At 37.4% G+C, this 27,831-nt stretch overlaps 1 protein-coding gene across 2 annotated transcripts; it reads right to left on the bottom strand.

The window, feature by feature from the left end:
* Nucleotides 1-332: 332 nt before the first annotated feature.
* LOC127868004 (long-chain-fatty-acid--CoA ligase 1-like) lies at nt 333-27,029 on the bottom strand. 2 transcript variants are annotated; one of them, XM_052409557.1, is made up of 19 exons: nt 26,865-27,029; nt 23,460-23,657; nt 22,521-22,632; nt 21,017-21,084; nt 20,166-20,267; nt 19,772-19,871; nt 18,946-19,118; nt 18,243-18,275; nt 17,268-17,393; nt 16,036-16,251; nt 15,780-15,862; nt 14,889-15,039; nt 12,279-12,351; nt 10,639-10,727; nt 10,118-10,234; nt 8,945-9,088; nt 7,636-7,737; nt 6,934-7,005; nt 333-822 (listed from the first exon to the last, which is right to left on the bottom strand). In XM_052409557.1, the coding sequence occupies exons 2-19, from the start codon at nt 23,628-23,630 to the stop codon at nt 676-678; spliced, it is 2,079 nt and encodes a 692-aa protein (XP_052265517.1). In that variant the 5' UTR covers nt 23,631-23,657; nt 26,865-27,029; the 3' UTR covers nt 333-675. The 2 variants fall into 2 exon arrangements, with proteins under 2 accessions (XP_052265517.1, XP_052265518.1); XM_052409558.1 differs by having other exon boundaries at nt 23,460-23,614; nt 26,864-26,997.
* Nucleotides 27,030-27,831: the final 802 nt, after the last annotated feature.

The following is a 27,831-nucleotide window of genomic DNA, read 5'->3' on the forward strand; positions in this document are numbered from 1 at the left end:
GCCAAGGGCGAGAACTTGGAGACTGATACCATACTAGCAACACATTGGAAGACACTGGACTTGCATGTCGATCATTTTCCCAATTTCTCATTTTTTTATGTCCTTAGTGATGCATGGTAACTGTTTGTATGAAACGTTTTATGATTTAACAAAAAATGAGCATCCACTACCATATTACAACGATATTTCAACGTTTTATTTAGGACATATCAATTTCGAAATAGCAGCATGCTGCACTTTCTTTTGGAAGGGACTTGTTGCCACTGCGCCCTAATCATTAAGAGAATGGTGTGTAATTGTATATTAAGTAAATCACTGAAAAAAGACACTGGTTTAAAAAAAAACTAATTTTATTGGTAAACTACAAATACCCTGGATTTACCGAATATGTTTAAATGTCAATTTTGTGACACAGATTACTGCGTCTTCTGTGTTTATTACTCTAAACTTATGTTTGTATTTTAAATGCAAATGAAAATAGCACCTAGAAGCTTATGAACTGAACAAACATAAAGTTCACGCTGTTTGGCATTCTAAATAAAATGCCGTTGATTGTGATCTTTCAAAAAGGCGACTCACAGTCTTAACAACAAACTTGACAAGTCGATGTATTACAATTTCACAGTCGATTTCATTTGGCATTCTTAGAAGTCCCCGCATGTTTCATTTGGAATTCTAAGAGCCGCCCGCGTGTTTCGCATACAGTTCCTGTATTTGGCTACTGAAGAACTTTCTAAGCTGTGGTCGCTTGTTCTTGAATGTCGGCGTGAGCAATCCGTTCTGAACGCTGAATAGCTCTGGGTACAGTACAATGTCACGAACCTGAAAGTTTAAAATACGTGTGCTTACATATGAACGTGTAGCAGAAAATATTCTTGCTATAAGAAAATATCGAAATATTGAGCCTCCTGCACGATGTAACGATAAAGTCGTCGTGTGGCTTTTAAGCTCACCTGATTGCTCAGGTGAGATTTTGTGACCGGTCTTTGTCCGTCGTCCGTCCGTCCACATTTGTTCTTTATGAAACTTGGTCAGAAGATTTGTCCCAATGATATCTCGATCAAGTTCGAAACTGGGTCAAAAACTAGGTCACTAGGTCAAAAAAAGGAAAAACCTTGTAAACACTGTAGAAGTCATATTTTATGCCCAATCTTAATGTAACTTTGTCAAAATGTTTGCCTTAATGATATGTTGGTTCAGTTCAAAAGTGGTTCCGGTCCGTTGAAAAACATGGCCGCCAGTGAGCGGGGCAGTTTTCATTATTTGGCTATAGAGAAACCTTGTAAACACTCTAGAAGTCACAATTGTTGCCCAATCATCATGAAAGTTGGTCAAAACATTGGTTTTATTGATATCTCGGACGAGTTTGAAAATGGTCCAGATCGGTGAAAAAAACATGGCCGCCAGTGGGCGGAGCATTTTTCTCTTTATGTATATAGTGAAAACATGTGAACACTCTAGAAGTCACATTTTTGGCCCAATTTTCATGAAATTTGGTAAAATTTTTGCCTTAATGATATGTTGGTTGAGTTCAAAAGTGGTTCCGGTCCGTTGAAAAACATGGCCGCCAGTGGGCGGGTCAGTTTTCCTTATTTGGCTATAGAGAATCCTTGTAAACACTCTAGAAGTCTCAATTTTTGCCCAATCATCATGAAAGTTTGTCAAAACATTGGTTTTATTGATATCTTGGACGAGATTGAAAATGGTCAAGATTTGTGATAAAACTTGTACGCCAGTGGGCGGAGCATTTTTCTCTTTATGTATATAGTTAAAAACGTGTGAACACTCTAGAAGCACGGACTCTAGATTACACGGATATGAAACGGGATCGTAACGCCAAATATCTTGTTGTGTCTAAGTCACCGTGTCGTAACTATCGATCTTCTATCGAAGCGCCGAGGTTATAAATTTGATGTACCCACTCACGTATTTTGTTAAATTATAGTTTCATTTCTAGGCCGATTTTGACAAATTATATATCATTACAAAGCTTACGTAACGTAGTTTTCAGATATATAAATATATATTAAGTTTTTCTTCTGATTTCGGCAGCCCGGCGAGTTATAACTTTAACTTTTGCAAATAACATACCGTTTTAGAGTTTTAGAATCTAGATTTACGGTTGACATGTTCGTACTTTATACATAATTGTAGCGTTTATATTTGGAGTTCAGTTTTAAAAATAACATCTTGCTTAGGAGAATAGAATTTTGTATACGATAGAAAAAAAAAATTGTTTAAAAACGAAAGTAATTAAGGAATGAAGGCTGGAAAATGTAGCGCGCGTTCCTAACGCACTGAACTGATGCTACGGTCTTGGCGATTATGCTTTTGTTTAGATACCGGCCATTGAATTTCCTTTGCCATGATTATTATAATTTTTATTAAATATATTGAAATATTTTGTTCTAGAGACATATCCATAAAGCTAAGTATTAATGAAGCTTAATAAATTTACGATTTCATCTCTTGATTATAACACAGAAAGGGTGTTAATTTTATGATGAAACAGCGTATACAAATGTATAGCGGACCCTCTTGATATTTTTCGGCTTTGCATACTTCAAATATAATGGGTGTCAAAACATTCATCGTTTGTTGTTTCTTATCAAAAAGGTTATTATGTAAAATTATATGAAAGGTTATTAACCATAAATTATCAATTTATTAAAATTATTTAAAGATTCTTGAAAATCACGGTCAACTGTCTATGCATGTATATTGAAATATCTTTATAAGTTAACAGAGTTATAAATATATAGAATTCTAAATTAAAACTCTGTATTATTTGTATTTTTCGGAAAGATTATTTAACCCCGTTGTGGTCAAATGAGAATGCTGTTTTTAATTATGTTGTTCCGTACACTACCATACACTCTTTATAGGACTACGAAATGACGGAGTTTTTTTACCGGTACCCGCTAAATACGTTAAATGTTAAGTATTAGATTTTTTAAATGTTTAAAATGTACATGTATAGGTATTAAGCACTTATAATTATTGTGATTTAGCTGGCTGACATCTATACAGTATTTAGTTTATGGCAATCTGTATGGGCAGATGACTATAAATGTTTTCAATACGCTACATATCTTATAAACGCAAAAATGAGTATTTGGCGTTACATTACTCCAAGAAATGACAACTAATACCACGAGAAGACATGGAGGTATCATAAAAAGTGTAAACTGACCAGACATTGCCACCTGTGGTTAGGGACCAATATACAAGTATAGGTCCCTGCTGTGGCGTATGACACCATAGTGTTATTTAGTATTGGTCGGCACAGTATCTGATCATAACGAGATAATTGGCTTGTGCTGAACACAGGGGCAATAAAACCACAGATCTATCAATTAACAAGATTATTGAGATATCTTTTATTGAACACCGCGATAAAAATGCTCAAACCATGGACTCTAGATTACACGGATAAAAAACATGGCAACATTCTCAGAATCATCACTGCTATATGTGTAATCACCTAACAATTCGTCTTAAAATAATTTATATATTTGAGTTGAAGACGATGTACTGTTGTTTAAGTCTGAATAAACTATCTGTCTGCCTGTCTAAATCCAAGCCGTCATCGTCCCGGTGAAAAAAATCTGATTTTCAATAGTTGGACATGATGCCCTGATGTCAAAATACGAAATGACCCGCGTAACACGGACCGTGATTTTCAAGAATCTTTAATAAATTGATAATTTAAGGTAAATAACATTTCAAATAATTATACATAATTACCTTGTTGATAATAAACAGCAAACGATGAATGTTTTTGACACCCATTTTATTTCAAGTATGCATGCAAAGCCGAATAATATCGAGAGGGTCCGCTATATACGCTGTTTCATCATAAATTTTACACCCTTTCTGTGTTATAAACAAGAGCTGAAATCGTTAATTTATTAAGATTCATTTATAATAAGCTTTATTGATATGTTTCGTGAACAAAATACTACAATATATTCCCTAAAAAATATTATAAGATGGCAAAAGAAATTAAATGGCCGGTTTCTAAACAAAAGCATAATCGCCAAGACCGTAGCATCAGTTCAGTGCGTTAGGAACGCGCGCTACATTTTCCCGCCTTCATTCCTTAATTACTTTCGTTTTTAAACAAAAATTTTTTCTATCGTATACAGAATTCTATTCTCCTAAGCACGATGTAATTTTTAAAACGGAACTCCAAATATAAACGCTACAAATTGGTATTAAGTACGAACATGTCAACCGTAAATCTAGATTCTAAAACTCTAAAACGGTATGTTATTTGCAAAAGTTAAAGTTATAACTCGCCGGGCTGTCGAAATCAGAAGAAAAACTTAATATATATTGATATATCTGTTTACTACGTAACGTAAGCTTTCTAATGATATATAATTTGTCAAAATCGGCCGAGAAATGAAACTATAATTTAACAGAAGACGTGAGTGGGTACATCAAAATGTATAACCTCGGCACTTCGCTGTACGCTAATCGTAAAAGATCGATAGCCACAACACGTTAAAACGCGCGGTGGTAAAACATAAAATGTGTATTTCTTGTGTTTAACTCGCTATAAATCCATTAATAACAACGGGAATATACTAAAAGTTATATTTTTTTGAAAGAGGAATTAATAAGCAACAATATAACGTATAAACCAATAAAATCGGATGAATAGTTCTTGCATAAGATTGAATTTACTACAGTAAGGGTCAAATACTCGATTCATCTCCTGTCAATATACACTCCGTGCTAGAAGTCACATTTTTGGCCCAATTTTCATGAAATTTAGTCATAACATTTGTTTCCTTGATACAAGAGTTGAGTTCGAAAATGGTTCCGGTCAGTTGAATAACATGGCTGCCGGGGGGGCAGTTTTTAACCAGGTTTTCCGAAGGAAAAAAATGGTTATTAGATTGGCGATGTCGGAAAAAGGGCGGGCGGGCGGAAAAATCTTGTCCGGGCCATGACTTTGTCGTTCATTGTCAGATTTTAAAATCATTCGGCACATTTGTTCACCACCATTAGACGGTGTGTCGCGCGAAAGAATTACGTCAATATCTCCAAGGTCAAGGTCACAATTTGAGTTTGAAGGTCAAAAATGGCCATAAATGAGCTTGTCCGGGCCATAACTTTGTCGTTCATTGTCAGATTTTAAAATAATTTGGCACATTTGTTCACCTTCATTAGACGGTGTGTCGCGCGAAAGAATTGCGTCGATATCTCCAAGGTCAAGGTCACAATTTGAGTTTGAAGGTCAAAAATGGCCATAAATGAGCTTGTCCGGGCCATTACTTTGTGATTCATTGTCAGATTTTAAAATCATGTGGCACATTTGTTCACCATCATTAGACGGTGTGTCGCGCGAAAGAATCGCGTCAATATCTCCCCAAGGTCAAGGTCACAATTTGCGTTTGAAGGTCAAAAATGGCCATAAATGAGCTTGTCTGGGCCTTTACTATGTCATGCATTGTGTAATTTTAAAATCATTTGGCACATTTGTTCACCATTATTGGACGGTGTGTAGCGCGAAAGAATTACGTCAATATCTCCAAGGTCAAGGTCGCCACAACTAAAAATATATTGATTTTGAAACAACTATGTAACTATGAACAATCAGTCACAATGCACATTTTGATTTTGAGTTTTCTCTCTTTATCAGACATTTTTCTAATTAAAATCAATGTCAATTTTACACAAGGGGGTTAAAAATACACATTTTGAATTGTCTCCCTTTATCGGACTTTTTTCAACTGAAAACCTGGTTTTGTGACAATTTTGTCCCTTGTCTTATATTTATATAGTAAAAAAAGCTTGTGAACACTCTAGAAGTCACATTATTTGCCCAATCATCATGAAACTTGGTGAAAAGATTGGTTTTATATTTATATCTCAGATGAGTTCGCAAATGGTCCCGATCGGTCAAAAACATGGCCGCCAGGAAGGGGTGGGGCAGTTTTCCTTATGTGACTAGAGAGAAACCTTGTGATCGAACACTATAGAAGTCACATTTTTTGCCTAACCATCGTGAAACTTAGTCAATACATTGGTTTTATTGATTTCTCGGACAATTTGAAAAATGGCTCAGATCGGTAACACACTTTTTAGCTCACCTGATTGCTCAGGTGAGGTTTTAGGATTGGTCTTTGTCCGCCGTCCTTCCACATTTGGTTTGTAAACACTCTAGCATTCACATTTCTCAAGCATTCTTTATCAAAGTTGCTGAAAGATCTCAGTCAAGTTTGATAATGAGCAAAGTCACATAATAAATGCCATAATTATTGCCCTTAGATTGTCCAAATTTTCATTATATTATTCAAGATCCTTGTAAACACTTTAGAGGTCACAATTTTGTTTTAGATTTTATGAATCTTGGTCATATATATTTTTGTAAGCAAAGTTTGATGTTTGGTTAGGGGGGTCAACTCAAAATATAGGTAACCAGGTCAAATCTTACAAAAATAAAAACACTCCATGCGCCAGAGTTTTGGTTCAATAATGATGAAACTGGACCAGGATGTTTGTCTGGACAATATCTAGGTAAAGTTTGACATTTGGTAAAGATTTAATAAACTGACTCCTCTCAGGTGAGCGAACTAGGGCCATCTTGGCCCTCTTGTTAAATGTACATTTGTGTACGACGTTTTGTTTATGATTGCTTGTATCGGTAATTCCCGGAACCTGCATGTTTTGTTATTAGCATAGATTGTTTGGCGATGATTATGTGGGTTTTCACGTATCTCGGCCATTAATTCAATCAGTATCATATATACGGTAAGTTAATAATTCATTTATAAATTGTCTGTGAAATTGCTACAAAAATGTAGTAGACATCCTGCGTTTGAGCGATATGTATACTTTTTACAGGTACACATAAATGTAGCTAAAATATAAAAAGATTCAATTGTCATCGACTACGTAAATAAATCTTAAAATACGTACCATTTCAAACCCCTTGAGTCCTGCTGCCTTTGCAATGATGTTGATATCTTTGAGAATTATCTCTTTAAGGTCCTATAATAATTCACACAAGAATTTTTCATATTTTGATAATCTTTATTGAATCGACGAACTACAAAACAAATATCACCATCTTAGTTATATACGACAGTGGCACTAAGGAGACCTCACCGCTCCAAAAAATAAAGAAGTCGGGGTCGGGAAAACATAACTTGTGAAAAAAAAAATAACTGGAAAACACAAAATAAGTCTGTTTTTTTTACTGGGGGGGGGGGCACAATCGCTATATTGTGCGCACAACATAATCGGCCAATCACAGACTATCTTGTTCCCTCAAAACAATCAGCCAATGAAAACGTCCCTGGTATCCAAAAGCTTTAGCAGCGGTCCCTCCATATAATCCGCGTCTGTGATTTTTTTTGAGACGGGAAAACAGAACTTGTGTTTTCCCGACTTCTTTTTTTGGAGCAGCGATGTCACCTTAGTGAAACCGTAATATACAGATGCTCGGAAAAACATAAATAAATATTTTACAGGTATATTAAAAATGTCCTGAAATATTACACTTTTAACCGAAGTTTGACACTGGACATTATGTCTGTATTTTGTCCGTCTTAAAATTAACGATTTACTCATTGTCGTATTGTTTAACGCTTCAATATCATTATCAATGTAATACATTACCTGTCGGGCGCATAACTCCTTAAAGTTACCGCCGAACCCCTTAGTCTTGGCCCATTCCTGGATGACTTCCTCGTCAGGCACCATTACTCCCATCAGGTAGGGCTGGGAAACAATATAGACACGCTCTGGGTAAATGGGGCTTTATGCATGTGCGTAAAGTTTCCTCCCAGATTAGCCTGTGCAGTCCGCACAAGCTAATCAGGTACGACACTTTCCGCTCTTATGGAAATTTTCTTTCTAATGATGTCTATTCTTAACGAAAAAATCCAGTTTAAGCGGAAATTGTCCTTGAATAGCCTGCGCGAACTGCACATTGTAATCTGGGGTGACACATAACGCACATGCATTAGGCCTAGTTTTGCTAGAATGAGCCCACTTAAGATTATGGCGACTTTTTCGTGAGAACAGACCTTTTACATTACTTAAGGGATTTCTACCACATATAACCATTGTCTAGAAGTACTCCGCGAACACTCGGACTTTGTTAACGAAAATGTGTCCATTGTCTTTACTGTACACGTTTCGTGCACATTTTATAAGTGCATATAATACAAATATGGTATATATATATAACATCCAATAGATTAATAACCTTGCGGACTTCTGGGTCATCCGTGTATTTATTTTCTAAACTAAAATCTGCACCAAGCAAACGGACGTCCAGAGATATACTCAATAAGTGTTGTCCAATTTCGTTCTTAAACAAATTTGTTTTATTTTGGGGGCTTTTGCAAACAGGACAGGTAGCTGCACTAAGGACCCTTAAAGGGATCTTTTCACGGTTTGGTAAATTGACAAAATTGAAAAAAGTTGTTTCAGATTCGCAAATTTTCGTTTTAGTTATGATATTTGTGAGGAAACAGTATTACTGAACATTTACCATAGTCCAATATAGCCATTATATGTATCTTTTGACGATTTGAAAACCTAAAAATTATAAAGCGTTGCAACGCGAAACGATTGAATAATTTCGAGAGTTCTGTTGTTGTCGTTTAAATTTACGAAACTACGAACATTGCGTATATAAGGTATAAAATACTTGAACTGTGTATACCCGTCGGAATAGCCGAGATGGCTAATGTATTTTTACTTCAGACTAACTCCAGGACTCCGGGGGTCACTGGTTCGAGCCCTGGTACCGGCTACTTTTTTTTTATTTTTTTTATTTCATTCTTGATTTTTTACTGGAGCTTTTAAGATTCAATGTTTACATTTATCAATATAAAGCATTTAATGACAAACTTCAAAATATGCAAAATCTGTGAAAAGGCCCCTTTAATATTCATTTTCCTCTTCACAACGTACTTACCTGGTAGCTGTCACCCTCCACAAAGGCTTGTGCCACGTATTTGCTGCGCATGTACGTGTTCTCCACTTTCTCTGCCGCCACGTACTCGCCCTGTGACAACTTGAATATGTTCTTCTTGCGGTCTATGATCTTGAGCGTTCCGTTCTGGGCAAAAAACATTCAAACAATATTTGTGGCACCAAAAACTATTACACGCGTCAAACCTTGTATAGATCCATGATTTTTCGATCATTTTAAGAATTGTCTGATTCTAGAAATACAATTTGCACATATCTGCACCACAACATGCTTTTGTTAGACCAAATATTTCATTTGAATATTTTACTTAAGTGTCCCACAGTTTAATTTTCGACATTTGACGTCTATGGTCAATTCTTGCAATAACGGCACAATCAAATAGATTATACTACTTAAAGTCTCCTAAATTTAAGTCCTAATTGAAGCATGTTATTGCGTTTTCATAAATTGAAGCTGAGCGTAAGGACAAACTTAAATGCTGCAAGTATTTATAACAAGATGACGAGAGGTCCTAAAGCGCTCATCCGAGACCGAAATGAAAATATCTGTTCCCAGCTGGCAATGTCTCAATACATGCATATAAGGAAAACTGCCACTCAACCCCTAGCAGCTCTTTTTAGTGGAATGGAACCAGTTTGTTTCATTTCGCCTAGATCTCATATAATAAAGGTTCTGTGCAAGTTTCACTGTTATTGTGCAATATATACGACTTCTTTGGTGCTGAAAATATTTTACTAAAGCCATATGAGGAAAACTGCCTACCCCGGTCAGTCTTTGTTTTTTAATTTACAAGAACCATTTCCAACTTTGTCCAGATACCATTAGACCAAATTTCATTATGATTTGGCAAAAATGTGATTTTTAGAACGAATACTGGATTTTTCCTGAAGCTGTTCTGGTGACCTACTTTTTCACCCCAGTTTTTATGTCGGCCACGAAATCATTTGGAAAAATGTTCTGACCAAGTTTCATGAATATCGGAGAACAATATATGTGGCATCTAGTGTTTTTGCAAGGTAAACGTTTACGACAAACTACGGACAACTGTTAATGACAAAGCACGCTTGGCTCTTGTGAGCTTAAGATGACATAGAGAGCATTCAAACAGAAAGGGCAATGAAGTAACGAGACTAAAAGAAAATACTAGCTACTAACGGGAAGCCACTGGCCAATGTCTCCCGTGTGTAGCCAGCCTTCGTCATCAAGGGCCTCTTTGGTCTTCTCCTCGTTCTTGAAGTAACCCTTGAACACGCTCGGGCCCTTGCATACAATCTACAATGTATATGAACTTAATGCATGTGCGTAAGGTTTCGTCCGAGATTAGCCGGCCTTTATTGGATGTTTGATTTCACTTGTGATATGCCTCGTTTACCAGTAAGCAAAATTCATTCATTTGGTTTGCAGATGAGTGCTATACACAGTAATTCATTATCCTCGCTGTGCATCTACTATTACCTTTCCCATTTTTTTCAATCGCACGCTAACTAACAAGTGAACATCAAATTAACAATAACAGTTTAGTATTGATTGAGAGGTATCACGGTTGTTTCATTTATACTTTTCATTTGCAATCAGGTTGCGTTATTCTAGTAAAACAAAATTATACGCTTTAAACAAAATCTGTAAATGCGTGTGTTAGTGAGTTTTTGGCGTTATTATTAAAATTGTATACGCACCTCGCCTTTGTCGTCATTTGAGTAGTAGTCCATTTCCGGAACATCTACCAGCTTCACGATGTTGCATGGCAACGGCGGACCAACGTGACCTAGCAACAGGTAATTGCATTTTCTTTTATGTGTGCAAAATTGTAATATTCTTCATAGAATATTACATACATTCATACACAAGTGTTATACGCAGGGTGTTTCAGCTTCTTGGTGGGTTTATAAATATAGTTGCGAACACACATGAATGTACAATTAATATGGATGCATATTTCAAGTGTTTTATCACATTTATAAGTTGTACATGCATACTAAATAAATTTGTGTTATATGCATGTATATATTTTATTTAGAACATAATGCACATGGAAAATTAACTTAAAAGCCCTTAAACACTCAAAATCAACGAATAGTTCGTACAGTATTTCGAAAAAAAAGTTGACACATACACATAGCCAAAATGTCAACGCTAGATGTGGTCTGGTAATATAGATTTAACAAGATACAAAATGTCAACGCTAGATGTGGTCTGGTAATATAGATTTAACAAGATACAAAATGTCAACGCTAGATGTGGTCTGGTAATATAGATTTAACAAGATACAAAATGTCAACGCTAGATGTGGTCTGGTAATATAGATTTAACAAGATACAAAATGCTCTTTTTGAGGGGCAATATATTTAACACATGATCATGTGTCATTTTAGTGTTCGTGTTGTATGAAAAGATATCGTTGCAGGCAATCAAAAAGGAATATATTGAGCCACAAAAAATAAAAAAACAGCATTTTGTTTCTCGATAAATCTATGCTACCAGACCACATAAAGCGTTGAAATTTTGGCTATTGCTATAAGGAATATTGAGTTGTTAAGTGTTAGCTTTACTTAATGATATATTTTACGAAATATTCGTTGATTTTGAGTATTTATGTTACTTTAACTGCTGAAATGCATTGTGAAAAATACACAGGTGAGCAATCGTACGAGCATTTAAATCCTTTCGATATGACCTTTATACAATACCTAAGATAATATAACACTCGAGGTAAATAATGCTATATCTATTAAACTTTAGATTTATTATTGTGTGTGGTGTTTTATGGTGCTTCACTGAAACAATTTATCCATTGACCGTCAGTATTAACAGTGTATTTAGCTGCCTTGGTGTTTTCCAATATCTTATCATTATATCATTTCGTATACGGTTCTGTAACCGAAACTGAACACAGAGTTGTATGTATGCAGGCGTGTTATTTAAACTTCCTTTTTGCATTTGGAAATTAATTAAGCGAAACCATTCCAAACGAAAGAAACAAACGTTCCATAAATCAGGTATGTACATGTATATTCAACTAAGCAAAGTTGGTATTCCAATGTCTGTTTAAAATGACATGTTTCACATATTTTGCATGTTATCCCTCGCCAAAGGTGGAGGGTTATAGTTTTGGCGTTCTCCATCCGTCCGTCCGTCCGTCCGTCTGTCACAAACTTTTTTTTTAGAGCCATATCTCGGAAACTATATGAGATGTCAACATGAAACTTCATAAGTGAATACATATTAATGAAGACAAGGCGGGGGATATCAATTCAACGAATTTGCTTTATTTATATGTATCGTTACTCAAGCATAATTTATTGATTGGGAGATTTACCGGCTTCATGTTCCCCCGGAATGTTGAAGCAAATACCAGCCGTGTTTTCCGTCTGGCCGTACCCTTCAACTACCTGCATTTATAAAGAAAGGTTGCAGAGATAATTTTATTAAGCGTAGGCGCGTGTAAACGTTTGAAACGATTTGAATCTCGATCTGGGAAAACGTTCTGCCTGTGCGAAAAGTTTCGTCCATATCTAAGCCTATGCAGTCCGAACAGGCTAATCAGGGACGGCACTTTCTGCTCTCTTTTTACCAAAAAAAATTCAAGTTAAGGCGGAAACTGTCGTCCCAGATTAGCCTGTGTGGGACTTCACAGGATAATCCGGGACGACACTTCGTGCACATGTAACAGGGCGAGAATACGTATTCGTCATCAAAAACAGGGATTGGGGGTGTTATATATAATTCACATGTGCTTCTTATAGTATAGACAGGTAACGTCACGGCCCGATGTTGGGCGCAAAATGTCACATGGCGAGAACATTGTGCGGCCAGTCGGGGTAACCGGGCCGCCACACAACTTCTCCTCTTACGTGACCAAGTTCATACCGTAACACAGATGCATTTAGCCCCGTTTTTCCAGAGCGAGGCTGTAATCTTAACAATCCTTTGTTTATTTCTAGCGAACAACACAATCAAATGTATGCAACCCTAAGGGTCCCAATTTTCGAAGAAAATAGGGTTGTTTAGTAAAATGCAGAGACATATTTCAAGTATGTTGACCATATTTTCAATAGTATATCAGATATAACAATTATCATTTTGTTTTATATAAAAAAAGAAATCCGCGACAAAATCATTGAATAACATAACTGTACGTTTTATCAAAGCAAGTCAGCATTGTTGACATTTGGGACCCGGTTTGGATTAAATTGTCGATCGTTTATCTTATATGAGGTATAATTCGTACCACAAATACATCAACTCATTTACACCACACGTGATATTCAATATTATCTGGGATAAAATGTCAACCTAAATGTCAACAAATTTATTTTCGAAAAAGTGGTTATGAATTTGAACAGTTGCCAAATTAAAATTCGTCGCTGTCGTTCTCAAACCTCGTACCTACAAAATGCCAACTTTTCAGGAGAGAGAAAAAACCGTCACATTTTTTTATAACGATGTTTTAGAAATTGAAATTCTGTAAAAAATACCAAACAAATGAAGCTGCAAAATACGGTATAAGCCGTAGACGCGTAAGTCATACTGATATTCAGAAATGGTAGCTACAATATTGCGTCACCACATTTGTGTCATTTTTATGAAGTACGACAATTCATCCTGATATGAGACCTCGTAGCTGCAAATATAACAACGTTTTTGTCAAATTTGTCCAAACGAAATGACGTACAGGTCTATCGGTGAAATGACGTAGCAATAATCGACTTTTCGCCCGACAAAAAAGCCAACAATCAAGCTTCAACATTTCGTCATGTGGCTTTTTCAAGGGCTCTGATTGGCGTAGAGCTACGAGATATAGCCCAAAACACGCGTCAGACTTCATATATTCGGAAAAGACGGGAAAAAAATGAAAATTTTGGAGCTACGACGTTTGAGAACGACAGCGACCTAATATAACATGCGCATAGACTTTCTTCGAACACGAACATATTATAGTTGCAATGATTCTAAGAACCTTGACCCACAATACGTTTCGTTCGAGAATTGTTATTCGAAGGCACATTGTAACTAAATATTATATCATATATCCACATCAACATAATAGGGAACCATTAAATACAGGTTTACTAGTTACCGGTTGAAAATGCTGTTGTCATGGCGAAAACACGTATGTATAAAAGGAAATCTTATTTCGTTTATACCTAATGATAAAATATGACATTTCTGCAGTGAAATAACAGCAGTGAAAATAAACAAATTGTAAGTTTCACCGGTGAACATAACACATTTTCGGAACTACTTTTTCTATTTTTAGACAATCATATCAAGATTTACTTCAAGATGTATATATATTTTTTATGATCACGAGTGAATTAAAAACGATATTCCATCGAATCCAACAAATTTTCTTTTTATTTTATGCTTTTCTCACCGTTTATTTACACTTTAAAAGAGTTAAACCGGAGAATTTCGCTGGTTTAATGACGTCATTTTGTGTATTGAAATGTATTGAGGCACACCATGGGAGAAAGGGTTACTTTTCAGCGAAAGTCAAACAGCTGTTAATTATTTTCTTGAAAAAGGGGCATACAAGAAACAGAAAATTTGTTCATGTCAGTGTAAGATCGTTTGTTATTTCACTCGTGATCATAGAGAATAATATTTCACTCGTGGCGCAGAACAAATATCCTCTATAGCATAGTAAAGATATTAAACAATTATAATTAAGTCTTGCTTTGGGAAAACGGGGTTAAATGCATATGCTTAAAATTTCGTTCGAGATTAGCCTGTGTAGTCCGCACAGGAAAATCTTGGACGACACTTTCCACCGAAAGTTGTTTTTCGTTTAGAATAAGTTTTCTTTAAAAGAAAAAGTCCATAAAGGCGGAAAATGTCGTCCCTGATTCGCCTAGGCTAATCTGGGGCGACACTTTACGCACATGTCATTTTCCCATAGCACGGCTGATATCACATAAACACTTACAACACACCCGAATGCGCATCTAGTGAAGTTGAGCACTTTAGGTTCCAGTGGAGCGGATGCTGTGAAAACCAGCCTGACATTACCGCCAAGAAGGGTCTGTATTTTACCGAAAACTAACTTGTCCCATATGCTGTTCTTCCGGATAACTCGCCTGCAGAACAAGAACACATTTTAACACTATGTATATATGAAAATAGCAATGGGAAAACGGGGCTTAATCTATTCGTGTATAGTGTCGTCGTATATTAGCCTGTGCAGTCCGCACACGCTAATCAAAGACGACACGTTTCACATTTGAGTCGCGTTCTGAGAAAACTGGGCATAATGCATGTGCGTAAAGTGTCGTCCCAGATTAGCATGTGCAGTCACACAGGCTAATCAGGGACGACACTTTCCGCCTAAATTGGATTTTTGCTAAGAAGAGACTTCATTTTAACGAAAAATGTCATAAAAGCGGAAAGTGTCGCCCCACAGTAGCCTGTGGGGATTGCACAGGCTATCTGGCACGACACTTTACGCACATGCATTATGCCGAGTTTTCGCAGAACTCGACTCATTTAATGATTGTTCGTTGAAAGGAAGCCTCTTGTAAATGAAAATCCACTCTATACGGAAAGTGTCGTGCCTGAATAGCCTATGCGGACTGCATAGGCTTATTGGGGACGACTCTTTACGCACATGATTTAAACCCCGTTTTCTCAGGCTCATACATATTCACGTGATTTATTCAACATGCTTTAAATATAGTTGTTATTGTTTTATCCACTGTTTTAGCACTTTATTGAATTATGTTTGTCTTCTGTCTGGACGTTTTTATTAGCGGATCATATAGGTACCGAGAACCCATATTTTGAAAAGTTATTACGATTTCTATGTAAATATATGATTTACCTTTTTATTTCACTCTCTTTTGCGCTGCAAGCCATTGAAAACAGTGTGGATTTTATTGTACTTGACTGCACACCTGAAATAACCTAAAACGCAAGACTGAACTTCATGTCATACTTCAAAAGCAGGCCACGCCACTTACAACGATTTGGTATTAACAAAAATAAACAAAATACGTTTCGATACCCCAGGGCCTTGTATTTTTCTTTATTCTGTCGTTTCTGTGAGTGCGAACTGTTTCTGTCTCTTTAAGTTTTACCTTGTCGTAAATCCGATTGAGAAGCCGTGGAACGGTCGGGAACACCGTAGGTTTGAGCGTCTGCAGATCATCCGTGAGGAGCTTGATATCGCCGGAAGAGAAGCCGAGGCGCGCTCCCTCCGTGAAGAAGATCACCTGAATCCCGCGCTCAAACACGTGGGCCAGCGGCAGGTAAGATAGGCTGCAGTCCTCGCTAGTGATACCCACACCGGAATGCTGCGGAAAGATGTACGTGTGTTCAATTTAAAGTTATTTATTTTTTACTTGATTGAATCGAAATCATAAGTCTTATTAAAACGACCACGAGTCGTTTCCTGGGTTGGTTCAGTACTTTGCGTCTTTTTCGGTGATATAAAGAACTCTCCCACAATTGGGATCGAGCCGTTTACATAAAGGTCGCTAGACGGACACCATACCGGTTATGCCAAGTTTACCGGAATGTTGGGGAGGGGTACGTGTTTTATGTGCCTTCCTACCTACTACCGCCTTGAGTAAACTTAATGCGACCATCTTATTTATAACCGCCACTATGCAACAAGATGACCAGTGTATGTAAGCATCGTTCTTTGAAATGTGGGCTTCATGCATTTGCACAAAGTATCCGCACAGGTTAATCAGGTACGAAACAGGTAGCTACAAAATAACCATAGGAAATACAATTGTAACCTTTAAAACCCTTATTTAAAAGAAAAATGTCTTAAAAGTGGAATGTTTCGTCCCTTATTAGCCTGTTCGGACTGCACAGGCTGAAGTCGAATGGCACTTAAAGCGTGTGCATTAATATGTCCAGTTCTCCCAGAACACAACTAATTTACTTCGGTTATGGTGTTGGATAGATTTTTGAGATAAAGTACACATTACCAACTTGCTGTAACGAGCAAAATCTCGTCAGAAAGAATGAATGATTTAATTTGCATTTCTTAACTAGCGTTTTGTTTCACGCTAAATGATCGTTATACACATAAATGTAAGTTAAAATTAATACATGAAATGTACCCAGCCTACGTTGACATACGTCACTTGATATATATATATTTAATGTAAACGATCATGCATGTGCATTGTCCAAATGAGGTCCTAGGAAAAACTATTGGTTCTATCGATCATACTTTATTTTAAAGAACTTTGGAAACTTTTGATTGGAGTCGCCGTGTTGTCGAATAAAACATGCACCACGCAACATCCCGTTAACCAAACATTACTCTAAGTAATAAATGTCAAGCACTCATTACTTCAGCGAAGTAGAGGATGGCCGACAGGTTGGCAATCATGGACCTGTGCGTCATCATGGCGCCTTTGGGGTCCCCGGTGGTCCCGCTGGTGTAGCAGATCAAACACAGGTCGTCTGGTTGTGGGGGCTGCAGTAGGGAACACTTGGCGTTACTTTGTGCGTTAATTGAGACGCGTTCTGAGAAAACTGGGCTTAATACATGTGCCTAAAGTGACGTCCCAGATTAGCCTGTACAATCCGCACAGGCTAATCAGGGACGACACTTTCCGCTATTATGACATTTTTCGTTTAAATGAAGTCTCTTCTTAGCAAAAATCCAATTTAGGCGGAAAGTGTCGTCCCTGATTAGCCTGTGCGCACTGCACAGGCTAATCTTGGATGACACTTTACGCACATGCATTAAGCCCAGTTTTCTCAGAACGCGTCTCAGTTCATTGAGCCTCGCAATGGGAAAACTGGGTTTAATGCATATGCGAAACATATCGTCCCTGATTGTCCTGTGCAGTCTGCACAGGCCTATCAGGGACGGCACCTTCCGTATAGACTGGGTTTTCGTTTAAAAGAGACTAAGCCTGGTTTTTCCAGAATTAGGCTCATATCGTGTGTTCATTGTCAACGGGATGCGGTTTAAACATTCATTCCGAACCCAACATTTATGGAACTACATCATAAAACCTTTTTATCACGCGTATTGCATTACTCAACAAAGATGGAAAATGTATATGTTCGCTTACTTAAATTCAAAAGCTACGCTCGTGTAGATTGTAACAATTATACACCTACTTAATGGATAATGTGGTTATAACGTTTCAATGTTCTCTTCAAATAGGTGATTAAAAACTAATACAAACCTGTACATATCAAAATAATCAGTCCATTAGAGGTTTTGTTTATTAAAACATAATATATCAATAAAAAATCTAAACATATAAAAGAACACTTTATATTTCATGTCAAATTATACAATAACATGTACCTGTAACTCCTGTGGCATTTCCTCTCCGGATTTCTACAAAAGAAGACACCATTTTAGAAGGCAACAAAAGTCATGGCTTATATACGAGTGTGATATTTTTTTAATACACATTAAGACATGGTAAGTAGTAATTACATGTTTGAATATCTCTCCGAAATATTATGTTATGTCAGCCAGTAAAATACACCAATCGTGCTTGACATTTAAACGCCTGCTTGAATTCATTTAAATGGCTGACATTTCAATTTACTAAACATACTCTTCACGTTATATGACATGGTGTATATGTGTCGTGTTCTGAAAAAACTGGGCATAATGCATGTGCTTAAAGTGTCGCCCCACATTAGCCTGTGCAGTCCGCACAGGCTAATCAGGGACGACACTTTCCGCCTAAATTGGATTTTTGCTAAGAAGAGACTTCATTTTAACGAAAAATGTCATAAAAGTGGAAATTGTCGTCCCTGATTAGCCTGTGCGGACTGCCCAGGCTAATATGGGACGACACTTTACGCACATGCATTAAACGCAGTTTTCTCAGAACGCGACTCATATATTCAGATAGTGAAACTTATAGAAACTTAAACTGCACCACGGAAAGAGAGAACTTTTCTCCAGCACCATATGGCCTTTTCTTCACGTCACCAAAACCATGTTTAGTATTCTTCGATAAGAAAAGCAGACCATAAGAAATTCTACAAATTACCCGAACACTTTCAAATGAAACCACTTTCTTCCCATGTTTATTCGCTAACGTTGCCACCTCCGCGCTAATTTCATCCATAACGACAAGCCATTTCAACGACTTAAGGGCATCGGCTTGGTCCAGCAAAAGTTTCGCTTTCTGGGAATTTTCGCAAACGACAAGAGGCATTTCCGCTGAAACGAAGTGAAACAAGTAAAGTATGATTTCCTGCCTGAATACTGATTTTGTTGGAAATATAAAGTAAAACAAGAAAAACTTTAACGATCCTGTTTCATCCATATAAATATCGCCGTTAAATGTTGGAAATGTTTGATCGTCGTGATAGTCTACAATTGTCTCAATTATTATTTTAAAATTATATTTCCCGGTAAATATAATATGCAATTACTATTTCTCGTATATTATTTCAGATAGACGGTTATCGTTAAAGTCCTACCTACGATGCTATTTAGTCAACATTGCGTTGTTTTTAAGAGCGTTGTGTCTAAATACAGTTACGGAGGTGTCTTTGAGATTTATTTAATCAGATTTTCGAACATCATTGCTATGTTAGTGTTTTCTTCACCAATGTTGGAATGGGACCGTCTAGATTGGGAAAAAATAGCCTCTTTATGACTTAAATTGGGTACTCGGTGCTGTTGTTGTTTTGCTAAAAAAAACTTTAAAATTGAGAATAAAAATGTTTTGAATACTATATTTTCTAAGGTTCAAAATATAGAGCGGGATGGGAGATGAACAGATGTTGAAATATATTATATAAAAAATCGGCCTCAAATTTGACGACCCCCTATCCACCACACACACGGTATATTTCACATGCACTCACTCTGGTTGATGATGTACGCGCACGTGTCTGGTCCCAGGGTGTCATATAGCGCGCACGTGACTATGGAGAACATGCAGCAAGCTTGCTCGGTCACGGTCCACTGGAGGAGAGTAGTGCAGGGTTTTAAGTAAATCAGGAATTCATTTTAATAACTTTTCCAGTGATTTTGCTTTTGCTAAAAAGTCACATTTTCCACGCAAAAATCTGACCGAACTTTTAAAAATTGATTGTTATACATGTGTTTCCAGATTGGTAAATAGATTCAAAATGGACAAGAAAACTGTACAACGAAGCGTTTTATTCTACTTAATATTCTGTTGCTGTTCATCTGCGGTAGTTTATCTTATTTGTAAAATCTGAAAGCTTGATTTTAAAATTCAAATTGTAACCATACCTCAACTCGGTTCGTCGCGTATATTCCCACTATAGTCTCAGGCCCGGGCTTAAGTCCCTCGTTTATCAAACCCGAGCCGAATGCCTTCGACATGTCGAACACCTATAGACAGTATGTGAACTTCATAGTACATTGCTTTAAAATGTGTAAATCTAAAAAGTAAAAAAAAGACATATATGAGTCGCTTTCTGGAAAACTTTACTTCATGCGTGTGTGTAAAGTATCGCCCAGATTAGCCTGTGCAGTCCGCACAGGCTAATAAAGGACGACACTTTCCGCTTTTATTGAATGTTTTTCTCTTTTAGACGAAAATCAAGTTTAAGCGGTAAGTGTCGTCCCAGATGAGCCTGTGCGGACTGCACTTTACGCACATGCATTAAGCCCAGTTTTCCCAGAACGAGGCTCTATGTGATATCGCCAAACATTCTTGGCTTTCATGATATGTTACGAAAGGAACACATCCTGAATACTGTATTTTCATATGCACTCACAAAATATTTCGTAGTGTTTTATAAATTTAAATATTTTTTCAGTTTATTACCAATATTTTAAAGCAATATGTATAATTGTATCGGAGAACTTAAACGCAACATAAAATAGATCGTTCCAAAAATTGAATTCCATTTATTGTTTGATTGCCGTAGATGGCTTTCATTAGTTTGTAAGTGTCGCTCGATTGGTCATTGTCGGGACAGGTACTTCTTTTAAGTGCTCCATAGTATACTGCAAAGTATCCGGGGTACGGACAGTATATTTAAAAGTACCCCGGCCTTTAATCGTATTTTCCGTATCCGTGGTGCTTTTACGAAGTACCTAAACCGACAATGACCAATCGAGCCTTTAAGCCGTACCTCCTGGTATGTAAGCCATGTGTACGATCTTCCTGGACCGTTCCGTGTTCCCAGGCATGGTTTGTTTTCTAAACATAGTACCGCACCACCATTATTGCAGACAAACACCCGAATACTTAATTATATTCCGCGTAAATGTGTACAGAGTATGTGATACCCATTATGCCTGACACGTGCTTAATATAAACCTATCCGGCGACGTCTTCAACTCAGCCATGTCTTTCACGTGTTTGTAACAAAAATCATGAAGAGGTTATGGAATCCTTTATGCATTACACATTTTTACAAAACAGCCCTTTGAGAGGTTATGATAACAGTTATGCCCGTACAGAAATGTTAACAAAAACTGTCTGACGTGGTTATATTAACCCATTTATGCATTGCGTCTATAAAAAAAGGCCTTGGCAAACAGCGTAGACCCAGATGAGATGCCGGCATGATGCGGCGTCTAATCTGGGTCTGCGCTGTTTGCTTAAAGGAATTTCTGTAAGAAATATTCTAAATATAGAAATAAATATACTAGACATCCCTTATTTTGGAAATAAATTGATCCAATTTAGAAAGATGGGAGAGTCCACAAGGCCTTTTTTCTAGATGCTAGGCATAAATGGGTTAAGTCCGCCGGGCCTTTACTAGATGTAAAGCAAGCACACATTATATCGAGTTGCACAATTTTGCGTGGATAAATGGCAAATAAATGGGAGAAAAATTGTAAATAAATGCGTCAAACTTTAGGATCTTTACAATTTTAACGCATACAAATGACATTCTCAAATATTAACTAATTATATAATTTATTGTTTTTATTTATGATTTTTTATCGTCATCCATCCATCTTAGGCCTTAACTCTTCATAATGATCGGACCTCAGTAGAGCATAAGAGACGCGTTTTGTGAAAACTGGGCTTAATGCATGTGCGTAAAGTGTCATCACATATCAGCTTGTGTAGTCCGCGCAGGCTGAACAGTGATACCACTGTCCGGCTACACTGGATTTTTGTTTATAAGAGAACTTTAAAAGTAAATTCTATTTAAGCGGAAAGTGTCGTCCCTGATTAGCCTGTGTTGACTGCACATGCTTATCTTTACGCACCTACATAACGCCTAGTGTTCACACAACGCGGCTCATACATGCGTGCAAAGACAGACGGAAAATATACTAACCCGTACTTGGCGAATTTTTAGTGTATTCCCGCCAAAAAAAGTCGTAAAACAAAGTCGCTTTGAACAATATCTGCCTTAACATGCTTTTCTGAGAAGGAGTTTCGATAATATAGAGGCCATTTTACGGAATATTGACAAACATATAGACGTAATAAATTTGAAAAATTTAGCCGACAACGACCAATTTAGCGTTAGAATTCCCGGGTACGTGTCAGTACTCGTATATATACCGTTCCCGGGGTACATTTAAGTATACTTAAGAGTACCCGGGGTACAATTAAGTAGTACCCGAGCCGACAATGACCAATCGAGCGTTAGTCTACCGCTCTATAATACTCACTGCTAATACGCATGCCCCGCTTGAAGCACTCGTGCGTCGTACGCGCGTCCTTGTACATGTACTCCACGAACGTCTCTCCATCCGGTGCCCACACGCTGGTCCGAGATCCGTCCTAAATAGAGATTATATGTTTGTATGTACGACATCATGAGCGATGATTGCTTTAGTCTTCGCTTTATTATAACATGAGATACACGACAAAAATGGTTTACCATGTATGGACGCGTTGTATTACTAGATACTTTAAAATTTAGAGATACAGCAACAGGGAATACCGTTTGGTATATAATTACATATATTCAAAGATCGCCCTTAAAAGACATTCCACGTGCTTGTTGATAAAGCAAAGACATGGGAGCTTCTTGTAGCTTTTAGATTTAACCATAAAACACGAATAGTCAAATTTGCACCAACTTATCCGAGGCCACTTTAACTTAAACATATAGCACCGAAGAAAATGTGAGCTTAAACTTAAGTGTTTATTTGTGTCTTGTTCTGAGAAAACAGTGCTTAATTCATGTGCGTAAAGTGTCGTCCCATATTAGCCTGTGCAGTCCGCACAGGCTAATCAGGGACGACACTTTCCGCGGCAATGTTTTTTTTTAGATTCAAGGAAGTCCCTCCTTACCAAAAATCAAGTTTAGGTGGAAAGTGTCGTCCCTGATTAGCCTGTGCGGACTGCATAGGCTAATCTAGGACGACACTTTACGCACATGCATTATGCCCAGTTTTCTCAGAACAAGGCTCAATTTTATATGAGTCGTGCTATGGGATAACGGGACTTAAAGCATATGCGTAAAGTATCGTCCTATTTTAGCCCCTGCAGTCCACACAAGTAAATAAGGGAAGAACACTAGGTATTCGTTCAGGAAATACTTCCTTTAAATAAGATATCCATAAAAGCGGAAAGTTGAGATCACAGAGAACTCATATTCTTACCGGAAGTATGATAGACTGATTGTTCATGTCTAGCGGCGCCTTCATAGGTGTAGGTCTGGTTGCCAGATAGTACGCCAAGGCGGCGGCACTGACGGTTGCGGTGGCGCCGAGCGCCATCTTGGAAGGGTTGGCAGCGGCTGTAGCGGCTATGGCCTCGTTCAATGTATTCATGCGTAGCTGCCCACAGCCGGTTTGTTACTTACATAGATAGATAGACTTTTATTTTCCTCCATTCATGAAGAGCATAACATATAATACAAATTTTATTATAAACAATGAAGTACAATCGAGTACATACACATACAATAGATCAAAATGAAGCAACTCAATACAGCCATTAGATTATTCACAAAGATAAGTAACATAATTAGAGTTTATATATAAATAAGTGTTAATTCATAAGGAAAATAATCAAATTGAAATGAGCATAGGAGACGTCCTTTTTTCAGTGTAATTTATTCGCCGAGGATATGTCTTAAAGCGAAAACAAAAATAAAGACATAGTAAGCGAATGTACTTAATATAAGTCACAAATTTTGCCTTCCACGGAAGACTGCTACATAGTGTAAATATACACGAACATAGATTGCATCGGCATGTCAACATCCTATGTGCTAAAAAAAACTGGCTCAGAGCGTCCAACACTAGTTCATGATGCTAACAGCAGCTTTACACAATGTAAAATGCACAAAATATAAGTCAACAGTTTCAGATATCATTTTAGCATCAATGCACTTTGTTCTAATCCATTTAAGTGGATAAAGCGCGAAAATTCCGTTATTCCGATGCATTCAATTAGAATTGTCCATGAATGATTTCGCTTATCCTCTAGCAAGTGGCAATAACCCATCTTATGAAGAACGAGATTAACGGCTTTCAAGCAACAATGTCTGCATTCTCGTACAAACTGTCTTAACTGTCTAGACACAAACAGTATGCTATTCAATATTGTTATACACGGGAAGTATTTTTGGATTGTCTTTTGCTACTCTCCATAAAGGGGAGTAATTATTGGAGTCTATTACATGCGCAGTTACTCTCCATTGACCGGTGCCTTTGATGCGACTCTGTATTTCGTTCTTTATGTTCATTTCGACTCTTCGCTCAACTATTTTCTTCCATTGTCGCTTTGTAGGAAAATTTCCATCCTGGACGTATGAGCGTAAGACGTTCATTAAGTCATACCTTTGTAGTATCGTGTATGCATCAGGGATATATCCGAGGCATTGGCCTTCTAGTTCAATGTGACGTATAAGTCTATTGTTGAAGATATCTTATTATTTAATCTTCAGAATTGGCCGAAGAATGTTAGTTTTCTTATTTCCAGTTCATTCACTCTCGGAACAGTATAAACGGTTGACAGGCAATAATCTGTTGAGATGTTTCTGTCATGCACTTGCATTTGTTTCAGGCAAAAGTTCTGTGCAATAAACAGTTGTACAAGATCACTTTGCGAGTTGTTGTTCCATAGCTCACAGCCATATAAGGCATTAGGGATAACATATGAGTTGAATATCGTTAAGAGAGTTGGTGGACTCAGTCTTTCAGGCGCTACCTTTTTAGAGCACAAGCTCATGTATGTTCCTCGCAATCGTACGCATGCATCATGAATCGCATTATTAGTGGTCAGATTAGAGTTGCATTCAATACCAAGATGCGTATACTTGTCGCTAGCGGGCAGACGTTCATGCCCTAGATAGAATGTTGAAGTCTCTTCTGTCCTCTTATTATAGACTAGTACGGATCACTTAGATGCATTATAACATCACAATATTCAAAGTTCATTTTGATCAATAAGGTATGACAAACACGAAACAAAACTGTGTCTGTGATGTGGGCGTGCTGGTACATAGTTTACTTGTATTCATTTAAGGTATCTGTGTGTATTCTTCGCGTCATTAATGACGATTTTGTATTTGGAAGCATTGTTTTGGAAAAATCTGCAGTTTGCTTGAGACGTAAACAGAAATGCACGAGGCGCTTACGATCTTGATATTACGTCGTATTTCACGTATATATATACATAGTATATTGATCCAAAACATGTTGATATCAGAGCAAATTTTAAACATGCAGTGAAACATAGGCCGCTCCGCAGTTTTGTTTGTCTAAATTAACTTACCTAAGTTTCAAGGTTGTTTACCTTAGATTGTTTGACAAACGGTATTTGAACGCAGAATTAACGCCTCTTTTTAAACGTTTAGATTGACCTTTGCGTAGAACTTATTTTATTTATATGCGACACATATCCCGTGCAGCCGTAAGCCTTGTTTTTATATAACCTAAGCTTTTAGGAATAGAATAGCCAATCCAATTTCTATCGGTTTGAACATGCCTTAACATTCAATACCCAGATCACTGTTATTTATCATATTGATAACAGCATGTCAGCGCGGGTTCAAAGTCGCCGAGATATACCTATACAAGTAGAATAGTGTACTTTATACCACGCGAATGGTAAAAACATACATTTGAGCAGCGCTCTGTGAAAAATGGGTTTAATGCAATTGCGTTAAGTGTCATCCCAGATTAGCCTGTGCAGTTCGCACAGGCTAATCAGGGACGACACTTTCCGCTTAAACTGGATTTTTGCTAACAAGAGACTTTCTTTAAACAGAAAATATGCAGTCCGCACAGGCTAATCAGGGACGACACTTTCCGCCTAAACTGGATTTTTGCTAACAAGAGACTTTCAACCAACGTGCCCTAGATATCTCTAAAACAATCCAGTTGATTCAATAAAATAATTAACAGAAAAACATATTGTTTCCAATAACGTAATAATTGTCTAGGTAAGTAATATACATGTACAATTTTACTACGTTTATCGATCTAGTACCACAATCTTAATTGTTTTATGTTTTATGCTAGCAGAAAGATACGAGTATTGTTTCAAAATTGTGATACCACTTATTTAAATTGCAGAATTCACAAGCGGTAACAAGTTCAGTGCTTAATAGGAACATATAATCTGTATACTCCCTCATTTTATATAATTGAATCAATCCCAACGAAGAAAGAACGCGATTATCGTTTTCAATCAACGCACAAACAATGCGAAAGTTCCTTACGTTAGCGCAGAATAATTTAATAAAGTTCACATTACATGTGCAAAATATTTGTCAGATAATGTTCGAATCGTTATAAATTTCGCATCATCGTTGTTTATCAACTTATTAACAACTAATTATTTTCTTTGTGATGCGTGATGATTTACTTTTATTATGCCTCAAATATGTGTTTAGTAGTCGGTATAATAATTTATTACTCAGATTATTCCTTTACAGCATAAGCGAGCATTTATTGCAGCGGCATTTCACCAGCTATACAAATGTTTTAATGCGAAGAACCAGACATTTTGCTCAAGACAAATACTCATTTGGGAAGTAATGAAATACGACTTACATGCGTTGAATAGAAATTTATCGCTTAATCCATATATTATAGTTAAAACAGAAAGTAGTGAAACTTGTACGTGAAGCAATAGTATTTATCTGCCAAACTTCGGTCATGGGTGTATTTAAGGGCACGGGTATCAAAGTCCAAACTGTTATCACGCATGTATATTTCCATGTTTGTTATCGTACACTATATTTGTGCACGCTACTCGCGTGATTTCTGTCTTTATCGGTATATAACACGAATGTTTGGAGTGAATGTCACATACTTCAGTTTTGATTGACTCGCCTTTTATTTGAAGTGCAACGTTCCTCTCCAAAGCGTTGGAGTAGTTCGTTCCGATAATAAGATAATGTTCGTCTTATCCCCCGCCGAAAGTCGTAAGGATAGTCAGTTGTAAGCCGCCACTCCGTCCGTACTTGCGTACTTGCGTCCGTACGTAACATTATGGATCCTGCGATAACTCAAAGAGTACTTGTGCTGGTTAATGAAACTCGATATCTGGACAGAATATCCAATGATTTCAGTTTTTCGTCTATAAGTGATCTTACGCGACGATCTTACGCGACCTCAAACAGTAAAGCTGATGAAAATCGTGTGTCGAGAAAAGTAAGCACGTCTTCGGGCGGTCTGTCGGTCGGTTGGTCGGTCAGTCAGCCAGCCAGTCTGCCATACAGCAAGCCAGCCAGAAAGCATGCCAGCCAGCCTGCCAGCCAGTTAGTTTGCAAGCCAGTCAGCCAGCAAAGTCAGCCAGCCTGTCAGCCAGTCTGCCTGCCAGCCTGCACCAGCCTGTCAGCTTGCTAGCCAGCCAGCCAGCCAGCATGTCAGTCAGTCAGTCAGTCAGTCAGTCAGTCAGTCAGTCAGTCAGTCAGTCAGTCAGTCAGTCAGTCAGTCAGTCAGTCAGTCAGTCAGTCAGTCAGTCAGTCAGTCAGTCAGTCAGTCAGTCAGTCAGTCACGGCATACAAAAATAAAG

This window comes from Dreissena polymorpha, chromosome 2 (genome assembly GCF_020536995.1).
Source record: "Dreissena polymorpha isolate Duluth1 chromosome 2, UMN_Dpol_1.0, whole genome shotgun sequence".
In the NCBI taxonomy this organism is placed as follows: domain Eukaryota; kingdom Metazoa; phylum Mollusca; class Bivalvia; order Myida; family Dreissenidae; genus Dreissena; species Dreissena polymorpha.